General features: G+C 43.9%; 2 protein-coding genes across 6 annotated transcripts in view; one reads left to right on the forward strand and one right to left on the reverse strand.

Moving 5' to 3' along the window:
• The window catches only part of LOC128895951 (SNF-related serine/threonine-protein kinase), a 51113-nt gene that overhangs the window by 18090 nt on the left and 12751 nt on the right, over positions 1–20272 (reverse strand). Inside the window, exon 1 of one of the 2 annotated variants that reach the window (XM_054158997.1) lies at positions 3459–4490. The exons of the other annotated variant lie outside the window; for it this stretch is intronic. The gene's annotated coding sequence lies outside the window, so the exon portion shown is untranslated. Of the gene's footprint in view, positions 1–3458; positions 4491–20272 lie in introns of those variants that run through there. 2 annotated transcript variants of the gene reach the window in all.
• LOC128895952 (serine/threonine-protein kinase par-1) lies at positions 6803–14524 on the forward strand. Of its 4 annotated transcripts, none has more exons than XM_054159002.1 (7): positions 6803–7096; positions 9106–9381; positions 9657–9918; positions 10149–10431; positions 10825–11013; positions 12065–12183; positions 12257–14524. In XM_054159002.1, the coding sequence occupies exons 2-7, from the start codon at positions 9316–9318 to the stop codon at positions 13741–13743; spliced, it is 2406 nt and encodes an 801-aa protein (XP_054014977.1). In that variant the 5' UTR covers positions 6803–7096; positions 9106–9315; the 3' UTR covers positions 13744–14524. The 4 variants fall into 4 exon arrangements, with proteins under 4 accessions (XP_054014977.1, XP_054014975.1, XP_054014976.1 ...); XM_054159000.1 differs by having other exon boundaries at positions 6803–7075; XM_054159001.1 differs by lacking the exon at positions 6803–7096 and adding an exon at positions 7204–7269.

Here is a 20272-nt window from a genome sequence, read left to right on the forward strand (position 1 = left end):
GGACAAAAATGTCACTATAGATAAGTGAATACTGTGTCGCACTTAATGTAAACAAAGTACAAGGACGGGAAACTCATAAACAGTTCTCTAGTAACGGGAAATTAAATGGATTCAGTGTATTGTAATTCATTTGACTTTTAGCAAGGAGTTCATTTTCTGCGTCTTGACTCTGAGGAGCCAAGGCGAGCCGCGATGTTACATGTGCTCGGAGCTCACGTGTGTAAATGCACGTAGATTTGAAACAGATATCGTTATGGACTGTTCGATTATGAAATAAAAAAGAAAGGAAAATGGAGGCCTATTGCAGATGTTACGAGTACGTTACAACAGCCCGTAAAAGTACGATGAACGGGGTTTAGTGTACGTATGGTGTTCCATGCAATCCCCGATTTAAGAGGCGATAACCAATGGTAAAGCGTAATGTAAACGCATCGCCACGGGTGCGTAACAGGTAGCACTGGCGTACCGTTACCAAGTTCTTCAGAGCCTTTTTAATACGTGAAAGATATCGAATGTATGCCACGCACAGAAATCTCTAAAACCGCATCGGGCAAAAACAACCAGCTGATACTCAGTCATAATCGCGGTAAGAATAATTGCAAAACGATCGAAACATTTTCTCCGCGTGTTCCTGACGCCATAGAGAAAGAACAATTTTCACAAGTCGCGACCGGATATTGCGAATCATTTAAATAAACTAAATATCCGTGGTTTGGTCTCGAAAGTATTTCGACAAACAGGAAGAGAAAAATGGCCCTCCTCGTTTATCATTTATTCGTTCCACGAAGTCTATCTGAATGCGAATTTTGCCCATCCCTGAACGCAACGAAGTGCATACGTGCATTCCGCGATATCCGGAGCGAGAGACACAGGCAACGAGACGAAAGGAGAGGGAGAAAGAAGGACGATCGAAGTGGAGACTCTGTAATCCGTATCCGTGAGATGATGGTGTACCGTGCCACGCCATTTTTAGTCGTCTCGCACTCTTTTCCTCCTCCCTTTCCTTCCGTCTTCTTTGACCCCTTTCTCTGGCGACGGTAAACGAACATGACGTAATAAGACATTAACATTTCAGCGGTCTACCCGGTTCGTTAACCTGTCCAACGAAATATCGCGGGTCACTCGTTTCCTTTTTTTTTTTTGTATTTTCTTTCCAAAGACTCCACGAATCTTCCGTTTGCTTCCGGTCAAATGGATCCACGTTATCCTTGGTCCAATCCACTATTAATTAAACGGGCTTGAGAAAGTCCTTGCGCAGGCGTTTTGCGATACATCGCGTCAGAGTTGAGTAAATCTTTATTTTCTTGCTTTATATTTTATTCGACGTTTTTACTCGTCGCGTTAAAAAAGAAACGAATGTATGTAACAATCATACGCATTGGAAATTCATCACCGAAATAAAATCTAATTATATTCTTTCCTACTATGCGAATGCGTTGGTTTTTGAGTTTCCATCTACGTTCGACGTACTATTTCAGTTGCATTCACTTTGGTGTCTGGTACATACTTAAAATAGAAATTCAAATACCTCCATGTCGAATGGTGTCCGGGTCTGAATGAATTTACTTCAAATAAAACCTCCACTTTTACGACACAAACGAAATGCATCCGATTTAAACGATAATGGATTAGACTTGCAAATAACGTAAACTATTCACTATTCGCTATTCAAAAGGCATATTTTACCCGGTTCCGAGAACGAGGTTAGACGTGCGTTTTTCGATACGATGCTTCTACACGGCAACTTCATGCTCGATAGTTTCAGTCAGATATAGACGAAATTTTAAATGGAACCGGTCGATGGCAAGATTTACCCTAACAAAGTTACACGAAAAGTTTTTTAATTAAAAAGGAAACCAAATGAAAATTCTTTTTCCAACTGTACACAAAAAAAAAAATTAAAAGAAAGAAAAATCGCGCGGAATTATTCGGAGAGAATTATTCTTCGACTATGAGGAACGAAACCTCCGCCCGGTGACCTGAATCAAAAAGAACGCGTAAGTATCCTCCAGCGCACGCAGCCAACTCGGTAATTGTGAATCTAAAAACGAGTAGCACACATTTTGAAAGAAACTTTCAACGTTGGAAAGTTCGACATTTGCCTACGCCTAGCGTTTCAAGGTCACCAAGGTTTCTCATCTTTAAAAGTAAACACGTCGGAAGACTTTCTTGGAAAAAGAATTTTTCTTAAGTAACGCTTATACGACGACAATACATTCCATTTCGTCGCGAAACTTATAATTAACTCGAAATATGTGCTACCATATAATTAAACAAAATTGTAAATAACTAATATACATTTACAGATTTCTAAATATAGAGAGTAATATTATACCAAATAATTTGTAACGCACGTACCCATATGGTTACAAGGGAGACGAGAGGGTTAAAATGCAACGGGTGTCCGAAACGATAACGACTCGGCGCTTTGTTATTTGCCTTTATCGTATATGCACGCAACTATCGCATTGTGTCGTGCAGGGTAGGTCGCGAATGTTTATAAACGAATCACGTATCGGTTGATAGTTGAACCTGTCCGCCGCGAGCGCAACGTTAACGAAATTCCGATACACTTTACTCATTAAAAATAATAAAGGGACGGAAACAACCTTGTTGCCATAATTTTCCTGATAATGGTTCCGAACCTAATTTTCTCTCCAACGGACGATATTTCCAGACAAAACTTCGCCATCAACCCAACACTACGTTACAAAACGAGATATGGCAACTCTCGTTTCTTGTAAATTTGGAGTCGTGGCATTTCAGAAAGCGCGAATAAAGAAACCGATCGAATAAATAGCTATTAGTTATATATATTCCGGTACGTGTTTGTATATTTTGCATTCGCGTGAAGTAAAAGGTATTTGTATTTTTTGTGTGGACTTTGTAGTCTAAATGAATGTGAACCTACGCAAATAAAACGTCATACGCGATAAAAAAAAAAAAGAAAAAAATAGGATAAGAAAACTCGATGGAAAATACACCGCCCAGGGACCATTTCCGCATAGAAGGTACTGTAAGGCTAAGGCCTAATGTTCGAAAGACGAGCGAGTGGGAGTGAGATGATATACAAAGAGACGTCAGCAGCCATTTTTACAGAAGAGTCCACTAAATGTACCGTTGAATAAAATACACAAACAGACCTACCGCTCAGTCCGCTAGACATGTACCGTGTGTTCGAGGTGTTCAAGAGGTACGCACGAGGTTTTCAGGAGTGCCTTAGCCGAATAATGGTTACACCTCTTAAGATCCGGGGACCATTTCTAAACACGATCTACTTCCTACCGAACTTCAAAACCAAAAGTACCGATCTTGAGAAAACTTAGAGCACTCTTCGTTTTCTGATTCAACGAAGTCGTATACGCGAAGCCTCGGTTTAATTTCTACGTTTTAAGCACGTTTATGCTCGCGTTTCGTACACGGCTAAAGTTTATAATAAACAACCGCAGGGTACCAACCTGGTAGCCAGCTAGACAAACGAATCCAGCCAGCGGCTAACTTGGCCTCTAGTTCGATGGACTGTCATTTGTGATAAAGGTTTATACGCGTGCCCGAATGCCGCCGATGATTGATGCCACGGCACCTGAGACCCGTTGCTCGGCCGATTTTCACGTCACGTTTGCTCTCCCTTGGTTCCAGTTGAACGAAGATGTGTAGCTTCGAACAAAACTCTCTACCAACCACGACGAACAACGACAACGAGACGACGTTTAAGTTGTCGCTGAACGCACTCGCGCACGCACTCACGGCAATAGGATGTATGTTTACACGGCACTGCACCGTCTCTTTCTTGCACTATCGTTAGTCGACACGGTACTCTTTCCCACGCACGGACTCGCGTATACCGTGGAGCCGGAGAGATCGTCACTGAATGGAATTCGGATGCGACGATACAAATTTTTAGCAGCGGTTACTTCACTGTTAGTTAAAATTTCGTGTCACAAACTAAATGACCAATAGCAACACTCGTATCTTTGTAGCTGCGTGCAGTACACCCTTCGCACAACGAGTTAGTTACCTCTTCCCTCGCGAGGCTGTCTTCTGGCTTTTCGGGCACCCCACCCACCCGCAACCCCTCTGACCCTTCGATCCAGGCCGTACGAAGAGGAAAAGGAAGATTTCCCTGCTCCTTCCTCGACGAAATGCCCCGACACACTTCTAGCCTCGTCTCGTTTCTGCCCGTATCGTTCCCACTCTGTCGCTCCAACGACTCGGCCTCTCGCTCCCCCACTGTTTTCGCTCTCTCTGTCTCTTACCGTGGGCTCGTTGATCTTCCTCGTTCGACGGACCCGGGCCGACCGTTTCGATCTCGCGCACGCCACGCACGCCACGCACGCTCGATCACTCGCGCGACCGGTGACTCGCACACTCGCGGAATTTAATTCTCCTCCAACGATTAGATAAAACCTCGACGGAGCACCGCGAGCGTCGACAACAGACGCGCTCGCGACACCGTGACACGGAAAAGCTGAGACAACGTACGCGCCCGACTGCGAGCTGCGAGCGACTAGCATCGAGTTCACACGGTCGCGGTGACGCTCTCTGGTGGCGCGTGGGGGACACCACGCCTACCTGCGCGGCGGCGCGTAAATTCGAAACGCAACAATTCGTTTCGGGCTGACCTGGTGTAGTCTGTACAAATATATGGAGTGGAAGGATTTAAATATTAGGTTGTCCCAAAAGTTTCTTTCCTTTTATTAATACTTGATACATACGCGATATTTTATGTTTTATGTTACATTACAAAATTGTGTACAATTCATTTCGCTCCATTGCAGTTACAGCATCGATGTCTAAGAAATTAGATTGTCTATTTATATAAACACTGCCACGGAAAATAATTGAATGCGACTCACGAAAGAAACTTTAAGGACAACCTAATAGGAACACTTGAAGGTTTCTACTGTTTATGGTGGTATGAAAATACTTCTTCGGACCCCATTATACTATTTTAATGTTTTATTTGTTTACTTATGTAGTTTAATTTTTCAACAAGGATGAACTAACAGAAGAAGACTAATTTGAAAAGTGATATACTTTTACTGTATGTGATGTAAAGATGAATGTACAGGACCTTTATAGATGTATGTTTAAGTATTAAATATGTATTAAGGATAAATAACTATATATACTGTTTTGAAAAAATAAAAGATGATCAAATGAAAGGTTTCAAATGACAATAGTTTAGAGGTTCCTTCATTGTTCGTATCTATAACTGTTTGCTACAATAGATATCACTGAATACAACGGATGAGACCGCAGAGTTATCGACTGAGTCAATGAAGGCATCGAGGTTGAGAAGCATCCTCAAAGAGGGCGAGAGGAGACTGTTCAACGAAATCCCGATAGATGTCGGTAGCGTACACGGTCGTGCAAGCAGATTCCGTCGTTACCACGATATTAATTATACTACTATTAATTGCATAAGCGTGACATGACAATTTATATTGATTTAAGAAGGAACAGTATTATCCAATATCAACATATTCCAGAACAAACGTGCACGCGTTTGTCTTAATTGGGAATTAAAGAATCATCGAAACTCTTCTTATATGTATACGCTAAAAGTATTCTTATTCACTGACGAGTCGCATGACTATACGTTCGCCGAAATTGGGCTAGACAAATTCCGCAAATGCCACGCAATCGACCCGAATTGTACTCCCGCAGGCTATTAATATAAATAAGATTTAGTGGCGTTGTTTCTTTTATCATTCATTCATTCGATACTTGTATACGTTGTTGACTAAAGCAATGCTAGATTAGACTACTCCCGAATAAAATGAACCAATCTGTAAATTTTCAATTCGATCACCATGTCTGATTCTTCTTATTCTCTTCGGCGAAACGTTTCCACCCTTTGTCCCGTCCCTTCCCGAACACACTGTTTCCACGGTGAAAATAACTCGCGTGTTAGTCATCGTTCTCATAAAACACGCAGAAAGCTCATCGTGCCGCGACACAGACGCATAAATTTCCCGAGAGCCAAGAGATACACCTTCGACCATTTCCTAGACCACGCGGTTCCGTGCAAAAATGTGAAACTCGAAGCCCGAGCGAACGAGAGCACGCGAGACGCGTGCCATTTTCGCCATTTCTTTATAGGATTCCTGGGTCTACGACGATCGTGGATCGCCAGCTCGTTCATTCTTCCCAAGGACAGGCGGTAAATTCTGTTTTTCTCGAGCCAGGAGTCTCGAGTTTTTGAAAGAAAAAAAAAAATGGGAGCACTGTGTCACCAAGGCCACGTGGCAGTTCGAATCTCTAATTCTTTTGTTGCTTTACCCCCCGAGACTTCTGCGGTGATATATTACCCCGTTAAATTCTCGCATACTTATTTCCAATCCACGCTGCTGTTCCATTAAAAAGTATCAGGTGGCCGTTGACACGTGCCTTTTGTTAGTGCTAAGTTAAATACCGCGCATTTAGCTTGCGCACCACGCGACGCTTGATCCGAGTTTAAAGTAAAGCTTGATGTTCCTATGACTTAGCGTGACACACAACACGTTACCCCCATTAAGTAGGAATATTGTATAGTTTGAAATTGAACAAAGCGTCAGTTTGGCCAGCACCACAATTTTTCATTAAACGCACGTTTTTCATTTCAAATGTCTAAATGCCTGATGCCATGTGAATAGCTACGTCTGGCGGCGAGAGGAGTTCGGTGGTTAAAAGAGTTTAGAGAATGTTGTCCTATAGGATTCGTGGATCGTCGTCGACGACGACGTCCGCGTCGCGGGGCGTCAGCGCGCGGCCAAGCCGGCTCGGCGCCAAAATCAGCTCGCCAGTCGCGCTTTCCGGTCGGTGTTTTATAAATACTGCAGACACTCGAAGACTGCAGCGAACACCGGAGTCGCTGTAAAATCACAATTCCCGACGGACATAGTTTCGGGCTCGTAACACGTTCGCGTCTAACGTTTCCCGAGCTCGATCGACGAGAGCTTCTCGGCCTCGTTTGTCCGTCGAAATCGCGATCCGATGGATCCAAGTGTCTCTCGATGGGCTGGTGACATTTCCGTGGATTAATCGTGGCCCGGGAATTCTTGGAACGAAGTGCCCCGACAGGAGTGCCCGTGTGAGTGAACGAAAGTTCGAGGTGACTCTTGGGAATCGTGTCGGCCCCCGCGGAAAGTGATAACCAAGTGATCACGATGCTGTGATAACGAACGATAAAGTGATACTCGTAGATCATACTGCGCGAGGGTATACGTATAATCGTTTCATTTTTCTTTTGTTGGAGTACTTAAAACGTTTCAACGCCGAGCGAAGGTAAAATTTAATTTGAAATTATTGGAATAGAGCAGACATGTTCGTTTAAGGAGTAGTTAAGAATTGATTCCTTTTATTCCCTGTACAAAATTGTCCTCAATTGCTGTTGAAAGATGAAGTTCGCTTTCGTTTCATTTAATTTCGTCGACGCGCGGATTACATTTGTCCCCGTTGTTTAAAATAATCGAGTTCGCAGCAAACGGTTAGAGAAAGGGGACGAATCTCCGGTGAACATGCGAGCGATATAGTCAGCGTAATTTGGCGGATGAAGAGGTTCGTCTGTGCCGGCCGAGATTTGCGGCGTTTCGTTTTCCAAATTGCGCAACAATTATCGCGGATCAAAAATACTGGCTTAAGATCTATACAGAGGAAACAGCCTGTGTCGATGAATTATACAGAAACGACATATTTAGAGCAATAAAGTGCAAACCACGAATTACGACCCAGAATCCGTGGCGTTATTTTTATCCGCGGCACGTGTACTCCAGAATAACACCGATCTTTTCACAATACCCCGGTAAGACTATACCCTCGTTTGCCTGTTGTTAAAAATCCATGCCAATCGATAGGGAAATCAGCCTTTTACAAATTTCGTTGACTAATGTCGAGCATGAATATTACTTCGAGTATGTAAGAGTAATCGTTAATCTTCCAGCAAATCTTTCACGATTGCGTTAAGTTTTTCTTTTCGTTATTTATGATATCTTCTCTTCACTCGTAAAGTAACCGCATATAGTCGAGAGATCGTATACCTCGAGATTGCAACGAGAAGCGAAGAAGAACTGATGTCTTCTTCAATTAATATTGGATGAAACGCATTATTTGTTCCCATTTTTCGACACCTTGATGTATTAGCAGTATCTTTCCCCAACATGCTCAGACCTTTCTCGACTCATCCCCACGTTGGCATGAATGTTTCATAACCCCCCGATGCTTCAGCATCGCGAAACCGCGTTTCCTCCATCGGAAGTAGCTGAACATCAAACGCCAGGGTGATTCTTTTCACCTCCAACGCGATACATCGCGGTTCGAAGTATTTTTTTCCTTGGGAGTCGAAGTAGCAGTCTCCCACCCTCTCCTGTCGGCAAGGCATCATTCACAGAACGTTTTTCTCTTCATTCATGAATGCCCGCGTCACTTTTCGAGCGCCCACGGGCTTTGTGTAACTCCGTGAAAACGTCGTCGTTAGCCTGCCTTGGCACAAAGGGCGCATTATCTAAAACTTACGCTTTCGCTTCGCGCGACCGAAGCGCGCGTGATCGCGATTTAAGCGACTTTCGACAAACTTATCCCTCCCTCGTTGACCCGAGCTTTTGGCAAACGCGTCAATTCTCGACGGAATCTGGTTGTCGTAGAACGGCGCCAGCAACGTTTCACCGAAATTCGAATTCTGGTCGCGTTCAAATGAAACCAAAGAAAGAGCAAATGAATGCACAGAGGTTAACAACATTTAGTACCCTCGCGCTGTCTTTTAATAGCACTCCAGCTATTTCTCTACGTATGAATTCGAAGGGTTGTAACGCGACATAATGATACTCTATTGTCGCAGCGTTGAATTCCACTCGACCAATTCGTTTCAATTTTCTAAAATCGATACGGCTACGATCGAACTTGGTTGTAATGAACGCCAGGGGACCGACAAAATTTTCTCCATTAATTATTACTGCGTTAGCGATGAGTTGAATCTAGGTTTTACTTTCTTTTATATTTATAAAAATTTCGTGATGAGATAGGTCTCGAAGGAATAATGTTTAATAACTTTGGAAAGCCATTCGGTAACGCTCTTCTGTGGCAGCGTTCGATTCTATCGACGGGCAATTTGTTACAATTTTCCAGAATCGAGTCTGACCGATCTGGACATTGGGAGTTCTGGGTAAGAATCGATGACTGGGTCTGATCGCTGCAATCACGCGAAATCCCAACGAAATCGACGAGCGCTCACCGCGAAATGACAGAATGTGAGCACCGCGATCGCTGCGTCAACCACACCCCGACTTTTGGCTTTCATTCGAGCACGCGGCCCACGATCGACGACCGTCCGTCAGAATGAGCTTAATGAAGAAGGCCATCGGCGGCTCCATTCACAGGATACGAGAGTTCGAGCTCGAGAAGGTAACTCGATTGCGTCGTCGTACCTTCCTCGCCCCGCGACCACCCCTTTTTCTCGTTACGCGTCGATTGGTCCACGCCTCTTCGCCCGATTGCGCCTAACGCAATTTTTTCGTCGACTCGATCGAGTAAACTTGTTGCCTCGCGAGAGAAATACATGAATTTTATTTTATTACTACCAGTAATTAGTACTTGCAAAGAATTTGCAGTGGAACTAGCAAAATGAGTGGATCGAGGTAATACGTCGAATAAATTGAACCGTGCTTTCTCCACGACAGGTGAATTTGCTCGATGAATTCGATATTCTGCAAATTGTGGGTGAAGGATGGTTTGGCAAGATCCTGCTGACCGAGCACCGCAGCACCCAGACCGAAATGGTGCTGAAGGCGTTGCCAAAGGCATATACAGGCATCACGGATTTCTTCCGTGAGTTCCATTACGGGCTGCACCTGGCAGCCCACAGGAACATCATCACCACCTACGATGTGGCCTTCGAGACCGCAGGGTTCTACGTATTCAGCCAGGAGTACGCTCCTTTAGGTGAGAGATCACAGTAGACAGGACTCGTATCGATTAACCTACGTGACAATTCTTCATTCGAAATAAATATGAGGCCACGGAATGTTCGTGCCAAAACAATAAACATCATTCATCCTTGTAGCCAATGAGCATATATATATTTGTAGAATAAGCTTTTCGATCTCTTCTGTAATATTGATTATTTCATTGATCAAAGAATTTTTTATCACCCCGTGATGATCGATTTCTAGGAGACCTGACATCCAACGTGACGGAGACAGGTCTGGGCGAGCTACACGCGAAGAGGGTAGCCAGACAATTGGCCGCAGCGGTGCATCACATACATAGCCGCGACCTGGTGCACCGCGACATCAAGCTCGACAACATCCTCGTGTTTCGTAGCGACTTCTCGCGGATCAAGCTATGCGACTTCGGCGAGACCAGGCGGGCGAACACCGTCGTGCGACGACACAACGAGTGGCTACCTTACTCGCCGCCCGAGGTATTGCAGATCGACACTGACGAGACGTACAAGTAATTATACGATAAACCATTACCAGCAATTATCGCGTTATTTTTATAAGAATACGAAAAAAACAAGAATTCGTGAGAAGAAAACCCAGATCTAATATTAACCCTTTCGCTGCGGAACGATTTTTCCTAGAAATATTAAGATATTTTAAAAAATTGATTCAACGAATTTAAACATTTCTCTGCGTCTAACTTTCGAGGACGGATACACACGGCCTTCGCAGCCAAAGGGTTAACGCCTGTGGCCAACAGACAGCGATTTCTGCAGGGAAAAGGACATTTGGCGACTAGTAAGCCAACAAGGGTATTAGGTTTAACAAATCACTCGAGCGTGCTTCAAGTGCCTCGGCTATATTTCTTCCTGCCTCGACTGTACATCGCGTTTCACGTTTTCAGAGCTCTCACGTCGCACGACGTCTGGCAATTCGGCATTGTCCTATTTGTCTGTCTGACCGGATGCCTGCCGTGGCAGAAGGCGGCGTTGGACGACCCGCGATACACCAGATATCAGAACTGGCACAACGCAACGCTGAACATAGCCAAGAAGCCGAAATTATTTCAGCTGATCAGCTCGCGGGCGCAGAGGTCAGTTCTTCATCGTGCGAACGCGTGGCGAGCGTCAGGCGCCAGCGCCCAATTGCGACAGCTCATTCACTACTCAGCGGAGATCGGCAATATTCACGCTAAATAATAGTAGGCAATGCTCTCGAACAAGGAGAAATGATTAGCGATATATTATCTGACTCTGACTCTGACTCTGACTCTGACTCTGACTCTGACTCTGACAGACTCTGATAGATTCAGTAAAGATGAAACTAGATGAGTATTTAGTCGATTTGAGAGAATAGAGTTCCTCCAAATAAAAACTTTACGATAAAAAGGGAACGTGTAAATACTCGAGTGAAAAGAAATTGACATTGAAAGCGTTCGTTTGTGGATACATACACGGAGTTAATAAAAAGTGGGGAGCTTTTCAGGATCGATTCTGCTCGTCAAAATAATCAGAAGGGTTCGCGGACGATTATAGACTGCATTGTCAGGGGGTGTGAAACGACGATACCGCAGTAGATGCCTCCCTTTCAGCTTCAGTTTATTTTCGAAATGAGCCCGAGGACAATTACGGATGCACTTCCCCTCGATGAATAGTTTATTGTCCCAAAGAGAACAATATCGCGTTAAATGTATCGAGACAGTTGGGTCTTTAGAGATGTAAATTAAAATGGGGGATAATTATTCAGGATGAGTTTGCTACACGCCACTCTGTGAAAGTAGAAAATGGGCTGACGTTTTAAAGGACGCTAGAGGAGACTGACTTCGTGCTCGTCGCAACGTCATTCTATTATACTAACGTGAAAAGAGGAGAAGAAAGAAATCTACATTCTAAAAATATTTAGTTTGGAAAATCAAACGAATTTTCTTCTTGTTCCTTTTTGAACATTTCTCGAGACTGAAATAGACTCGAAGATATTAGAATATTTGAACGTTTCGAATGACTCGAAGACAGGTCGACATTTCCTAAAACTTGTTAACGCTCCCCAAAGTACGTAATCTCGATTCGAGATGTCTCGGTTCACATCGAATCTCCCTAAAACTAATTTCCGCTGTGCTTAACGACGCTCATCAATATTCCCCCCAGAATGTTCAAGCGACTGTTGGATCCTAAGGCGGAGAAGAGGCCCGTCAGCGTCTTGGAAGCGAACAAATATCTCGAGGACAGGTGGCTGGCCAAGCTAGGCGCGGAGAAGGCCTTGAACGGTAACAATCGATCCAAATTAAAGAAACTCCGCGGCCTCTCGTATCCTACTTCATTGATTCAACGTTTGCACAGGTGGGGCCGACGAGAGGGACGAACTTTGCCCCTCGATGTACAGCTTCCACAGCTCTCTCGAGGAGAAGAACCAACTTCTTCACACCCTGACCACGTACGGGATCGAGACGACGGTAGATCGAGCGAAGAAGAAGGATCGAATCAGAGAATGGATCCAAGCGAGCACCATAGCCGAGGAATACGAAGAGGACGAGTCAGATCTAAACGAGGACGTAAGATTCCTCGAGGAAGAGGACGAGGAACCGTCCACCATGAAAGGCAGACACTTCCCAGAGACACGACCCGTCGTCAAACCTACGGACACGAAACGTCAGAAGCATAGAACGCACACATCCACGGCAAGAAAGAGACAATCCATCAAACCCACCGAAAGAAAGATCCCCTTTGCGCCACAAGTCGCAGAGGAGCGCAAAACTATAGCTCGATTCGCGAGCTTCCCCAATGGCGATCCCAATCTGGCCATCACGAACGGAACCAACGGCCTGGTGCCCTCCTTGAGCAATACGATTCCCTCCACGGAAGACACCACATCGATCGTCAGCCGAAACGGCCAGGTCAATAGTTCGCCGTTGAACGGTCTGAACGGTCCTCGAGACGACCCGTCATTCCCCACAACCAGCGGTGGCTTCAGCCCTAATTTATCCAACGCCGAGGAAACTCCCGGGAACTCTGATCTCCAAGATCGAGTCGTCCCGCAGGGAGGCGTCGCGGCTGATCGAAGTTTGCCCAGAAGTCCCCAGATCCCTGCCAGAAAGCATCGTTCCCAAACTGCCCCCTTCCCAGCGCCCACGTCGCCTGTCTTGAACGGAAGTCGTGCAGACGCCGCGAAGAGAAGTCTCTCCACCACGGTGCTGCCGACCACACCGACGGAGAGGTCGGTTTCGTTGCAAGACAGGTCGCTGGCGGTATTACCGATTCAGGCGAACGGCCAATCGACTTCGCCGCTGGCTCGGGGCGAAAGGTCGAATCGATCCGTAGGCCAATCAATGTCTCGAGTAGAGAATCAATCCGTTGTAATGGTGCCTGCGGCGGCGGTGACGGCACGAGTGGAAAATCAATCGAGTAACGCTTTGCCAGTTGCCCGAAATGAGAAATCCGCGGCTGGTCAGGTTCCCCTTGCACCAGCGAATCCATTGACGATGTCCGTCGCTTCGCATCTCGTCATGCAAAGCTTCAACGCCTTACAGAGTCTCAACACGGATGGGAACAACGCTGGGACAAGTCAAACAACGAATGCAACCGCCACGCCGAAGAACAGTCCGACTTCTACTCCTGCTAATGCTCCCAGTCCGAAGAACAGCCCTACCGTAACTCCTACGAGGACGTCTACTCCTCCCAGGCCCAGGATCAATCATAGAGTCGAGGAGAATTTTGGGTATGGCAAGGATCCGTTCGAGCACTACGGTATCGTGCAGGGCGTCATCACGAAGACCGAACGTGCCCGTCGAGGATCGCTGGAGAGCCCCAGCAGGTCTGTCAGCAATTGAGGAGCGGTGTTCTAGATCATTTCAGACACTGCTAGAGGTGATGTCTAACAACATGACACGTGTGTACGCGCACTCGATGGAAGCGATTCTTCCACTACGATGGAATATTTACGATACCTTTCTGCATACTGGACGACCATTCGATCGTCATTCTAGGAACGAATGTACGATTGAAAAATGACCTAATCGAATAAAATGGCTGATACGAAGCAACGAGACCCGACGTCACTTACTTGCTGAAAATACTTTCGTTTCGTCAATCGACGTATAAACGCGCCATTTCTAAGACAAATTTCACGGATTGCATAGCACTGTTAAAAAAGGAGAGCAGGAATACCTTCGTCTACGTCAAAGTTGCAACGATTTTACGTAAACAAACCGAAGAATCTATATGCGAAAACTGAACGAATCTGTCCTGCACGAACGACGAAATGCTCCTCGAACAAGGCAGCCGTACGACTTTGTAGCAGAAAGTTTGTATTAAACGGTATGAGACAACTGTACCGTTTAGAATTATCCGTTCGTTGGACACGAGCCACGACCAAGTCGGCTATAGTGATTCTTTTGTTCCTTCGTACGTTACATCGTGTAGGTGGCAGATCTGGGCACGTTTGAAATAGTGTTGTATGTTTGTACAAACATAGAGGGTGTCCAACACTTTGCTACCATATCCTATGACCAACGAAAGAACGAAAATATTGTACACTTCCATGAGAAATTATTAACTTTCTAATTACGTCTTTCTAAGTGACAAATAAATTTTTAAATTGGCAAACGAAAATTTATGTACATGCTTCTTCTATTATGACCTTGTTACGCGAACGCTCGTTTCATATATTCGATATTTTCGACAACCAAGTACCCAAACTACCGTGAATAATTTGTTTAAAGTATTCATTATTTCGGACAGTTGTTCCCCATTTTGACTTCGAATAAAATTTGCCCAGGTCTGATAGCGGTGCATAGTACACTCGCTGCTGAATAATTTATGAATCACAGCCGCTTGTGTAGCCAATAAACAGGGTGTCGACGAATCATTGGAAAAAAGAAAGGAAAGGTAACGATCGCCGAATACGTCGATACCGATCAATGTTTATTCCCTATTTTAACCGTGCCTCGTGTATTTCAGGAACAATTTACATATCCGTGATGGTCGATCAGTGGCAAGCGGAGGGAATTGGCACGGAACAGGCGAAGACGCCTACACGTTCACGTTTCCTCCGCGACATCGTCATCGTTCCTTTCGATCGCAGGATGATCGAGCGCTCCCGATTCCTCGAGACCCATGGACGATTTAATTGACCGATCGCCGTAATCGATTAGAGCGTCCCACGGGCGGTATTAACGTAATTGAAATGTAAACATTACGGTGCACACCCGTGAGAGGTTCCCGTTCCACGTGTGTAGTCCAAGGTGTGGCCAAGCGGAATGTGACCGTGAATTAAATTGATTGTGATACTATAAGATCCTTAAAACGAGGAATGATTATACGTCGAACGACTTTGTAGTACAAAGTTTATGCAGCGAATCCTGTCTAAGAGGCGCTAGGGTCTCTTGGACTTCGATGAGTTTGGAATAGAATCTCTCTTATCCCCCATGGAAGATTGGTCGTCGTTATCTTTTGAAGAGATCGAGATAATGCGACCTTTAGAGAGGGAAGGTGTCCTAGATTGAAAAGTTTTACACCGAAGTTGAGAAACTTGATGATTATCTTGTATTCCACAAATAGACAAAGATAAAATTGCATGCAGTACATGCTACTGCAAATTATAAGAAATGTTTCACGTAAACGTCTGATTTTATTTCCGAGTTACTATTGTTTCTGTAAATAAGTAGCAACTAGTTGCAAGCTTTAAACAAGCGTCTTGAGTATTCGTGTAATTGTATAACGAACAAAACATAAAATTAAAATTGCAAACATACGAGGGAAATAATGGGAGCAAAGAAATAATATTGTGTAAGGAAGAAAGTAGAAACTACAATAGCGCTGAAAGTAGATAAAGAATATGAATTATTGTTTTTATGCTGTATAGTCTGATTAAAGTCATATGGCCGTTTAAGGTTACCGAGTGATTATCCCCACTATGTTGTCTAACTACTTCACCTACACAGCATCATTGAAAAATGAATTTCCAGAATTTTATGTCACTGTTATTCGCCGAGAACGAAATCAGAGCGGCTAAAAATACTTCTCCGATTCGCGGCCTCATAGTCGATACGAACCCCATAAATACACAGTCGCACTCGTAAAGTATAATTGTCTTCGATAAGAATTTTTTCCATTGGCTTCCATGGTATCCAATATATCGCGTTGCCGCGTAATTAATTACGATTAAAAAGAGAGGGAGTCGATACAGCGAACCGAGCCGGAGAATGTTCGATACTCTCGACTTATCCCAGAGATGGGCAAAATTCTTATCTGGCTCGTAACCAAGGTAATTTATATACCTTTTTTACAAGAATTAATCTAGCACGATAAAACGGTAGATATAAGTTTTTCAAAATGTATTACATTGTCATTTATGCATTTGAAGCGTTAAATTTGTAAACAATAAAATGCTTGAAATGGCTTTTCAACCGACATCGATAATTATTACTTACGTTATTAAATCATTATGCGATACCAAGCATTTGCGAAGGATTTAACCATTTGCATTCGGATGCTTTTTATGCTACATTATTTAGTACGACACGATCACCCTTACCACGTTCTGCAACAAAATGGCTCCGAATGTAAAGGGTTAATTGTTGTAAAATTATGGTATCGATTTGGCGAAGCTAGATCAGTTCAGATTTAAACCACATCGCGCGTCGTCGACTTCGTCATCGACGTCGTGTGTCGTCGAGGCGACGCAGCCACCCCAGGAGGGTCACGGGGGTACGTGTCTGGCGATATGGAAATAATTACCGGCCGGGGCGAGCCACGAATTAATTAAGAGATACGTAAGTAGCGTATATTGCACACGAGATGCAATTACGTCGTCTTTGAATCCGCGAGCGCCCAACGTTCGCCTAGACGTAACGAACTGCAGGCCAACCACTCGCGATAGATCTTTGACACTGTTACATCGAACCAGTGACCGTCCAATGGCGTCGATCCTCTCGTTCTTTAGAATCCCTTAAGGAGAAAAAGACTTTGACGAACACTCTTACGGTACAATTAAATTCTTACTTTTTCTTACTATTTCTTGTTTTTGTAACTTCATCGAAATTCAAGAACATACAGGTGATCAACATGTTAACGAGTACTGCAAAACGTAACAGAGTTTCCACGAGCTCTATTATATTTTTCTCTACCTTTTATATACTTCTATATAACAGAATTTTTTATTCCAAAGTTTGGTAATAAGGCTGTTTTCTACGCAAGTTCTTTGCCACGAGAATCCAACGAAGAGTTTGCCGCAAGAGGAATTTACAGGCGAGAATTTACATAACGAAACACCGTACTAAAATCTTTTACGACACAGGAATCTGTAATACACGTCGACGTGGCGGAATTCTTAACGACAGAATCCTCCGACAGAGATATCAGCAGTTTTTCACCCGAGCTTCTACCATCGCAAAAATCTTCGTCGTAAACACATCCACGAAACCCGACAGCCTGCGTTCAATCTTCAACATTTTCATATCCACGAATTCCACGTTACAATTTCACTTTATATACGCTATTATACCTATACTGAAGGATTTTATGTTACACGCTTACAAAACTCGCGTTGTTCATCGTTACGTCGCAATTTTCTATTGTCAGACACCCTGAGGTAAACATTTTGTGCAACAAGAACCCGCTGGGAGTCGTGGAATAATAATATTCTTCGGTGTGATTGCATCTGTTGATAAATCATTTTCGTCCAACGAATTCCGCGAGTCAATTACCTGAAGAAGCTTGGAAAGACTTCAAAAATTTTCGCCGAAACTTCGCTCGATGAACTTCGAGAACCAGTTACAAGCGAGGATCGGTTACACGTGTTCCTTGTTTCGTCAGACCCTATCGTAAGTAATTTACGTTCCCCTTCGCGCAGTATGAAAAATAGCTTTTCGTCCGAGGTCACGTCGCGCCTCAAAGATTCAAAGGTATCTTTTAATCAGCCTGAAGAAACGATTAGCGAAGAAGAAGAAGAAGAAGAAGAAGAAGAGGAGAAGAAATAAATTCCGTTACCTCGGAGGAAAGCACTAGTGGAGGTGAAACTAATTGAGGTCACGAAAGCTAAACCATGCTAACCCAGAAATTTACATATTTTTAATACACTGTATCGGTACATTTAACTATTTCTCAATGTAAATGTTACGATTCATCAATGCAAATTAAGCTGTTCAAAAACTATGGCATTCATCAACGCAAAGGCTCACAGAATTAGTCCACCATAGATCTCATGGCTCAGTTATGAAAATGATGCAGGAAATTTGATTGAAATTAAACTCAATTACAGATTAATTACAGATTTATTTAAGAAATACCAAAGATCGCAAACTTGATGAAGGCTCGTATTACTTACACAAATTTAAATAGAAATAGAAAACATAACGTCCCTGAGCCAAATTTCGAGCTAATTACGTGGTCTCGGAAGGGGGGGTTCCCAATTGGGATTCCGGGACCGTCACCTTTGCGTCGATCAGCGTTAACGCGCGAAAGTGCGGATGAAAATTAATGAAAGCGCAATTGGTGTTAATGGCGTGGCTTCCCCTGCTCCGAGGGCCGCCAACCTCCGGCATCCTCGTTACGAGCACCGTCGCGTCGCGTTTCGGGGGTCCGTTGGATTCGTTCAAACCACTCGCGAAACTATCCAGATTAGAATTCCCACTGGTAACCCCCTTCGAATCCCCCCAAAGTCCTAATTCACCGATAGCTATAGTGCTGCATCGCACAGTGCCTCGACTAAGACTAACCGAGTATCGATACGCGAAGCACGAGTAGAGAATTCTAGTAGAAATTTTAAGTGTCGTGAATTTACGTCAGCGGCGCGAATGTGTTAATAGGCTACCAGTTGGTGAAGTGTTAAAATCCTATAATAATTAATTTCTGGGAAATTTGTACAAATTAGTAGGAATATCGAATATCTCGATCGACCAGTTTCATCTTTTTGCCTCTCAGGAATTACACCTGCCTAGTCTTCAAGATGACGAAGTAGGAACACCCATCAAGTAGGAACTTAAGGTTGCTTATGGACGATAATCCGCCCTCGAGCCGGAGCTGCGTATTAATGTAAATTCTAAGAAGTAAAACAAGCTGTTAGCCGTGGTAAGACGATGTTGAAACACGTTGAATTTTCTGGTCTCTCGCGTCCTCTCATCCTGGCTTAAAGAACGCACAAAAAGGATTAAAAGCGATTTGACCCCGAGAGTTGACTTTTAATCGTTCAAAATGTATCCCAGGGATAACCGTGAACAGACTCGCGGTAGATATCGTCGACTATGACCCGTGAAACAAAACCCCGCTTGCCGAAGCAACGACTTATTATCGTGGCCAATTACGGGATTGCAAGTTAATTAACAAACAGCACGAACGGAGCCCGCGAGACCACGCGCGTGTATTTCCTCGCGAAAATCGTCCCTGTTCCTACAGGTGTTCGTGGCTCAAGGTAATACCAGTTCCCCTTTTTTCTATTATATTCCATCGTGATTTTATCTTTTTCTTCGCAATATCGCGTTACAAATTTATTCACGCGTTCCTGTGACAAGACATCGCGATGGGGACTATTCATTCTCGTAGGAAAGAAATTAAAGTGGCAGTCCTTATTTATTTTATTTAACGTGTATGTCATATTAGTTCGTAATCTGCGTTGCATTTCACCTGCGAACTCCGATATGTTTTAACGATAAGGAATGAATTATCATGTAAAGTATGCAGTACCATCGAAATTTAGATAAATTCGTGGTTGAAATATAAAATCTATTCAAACTTTTCCAGCGACGTATAACTAATGCAATAGTAATTTTTAAATTGTAATCTTGTTACCATTGGAAGTAGATCAATGTTGATTACGTTACACTCAAGACGAATTGTAAAATTCAGTTGTAGAGTACCCGCATAGCTATAAATAACTGTCCCAGACACGAGATCGTGAATTTTTCACTCAATGTTTGCTATACACTTACTGGAAAGTGTTTGGATATTCTATACGTCGGAAAGTATAACTCCTGTCTGTCATTTATTAAAGCATAAATGTAAATACACACACAAACCTAGGCAGACGCAAAAATATTTAAAAAAATAATAATTTAATTTCCCTCGAACACCGTCGTACAAGTCCACATTCTCTCGAAACGACAATCGAATAATCGCTAAGTCAAAACTTGATATACCAACAGGCTTCGACCAAAGGGGTTGAAAGCCAGCATCCCTCTGCTCGTCGCCCGAACAATCGCGTTTCACAGAAGAAAAAAAAACGGTCTTCAGCCCTAGTAGTCGCAAACGCAGTGGTACAAAAAAAAAAAGCCGTTTCCTTCCTGGCGGAGGTAAACCCTTGCCATTAACGTCGAAACAAGCATTGCGGAACGCATCAACGACCCCGCGAGGCGAGCGCCCCGA

Source organism: Hylaeus anthracinus, unplaced genomic scaffold (assembly GCF_026225885.1).
Source record: "Hylaeus anthracinus isolate JK02 unplaced genomic scaffold, UHH_iyHylAnth1.0_haploid 5, whole genome shotgun sequence".
NCBI lineage: Eukaryota > Metazoa > Arthropoda > Insecta > Hymenoptera > Colletidae > Hylaeus > Hylaeus anthracinus.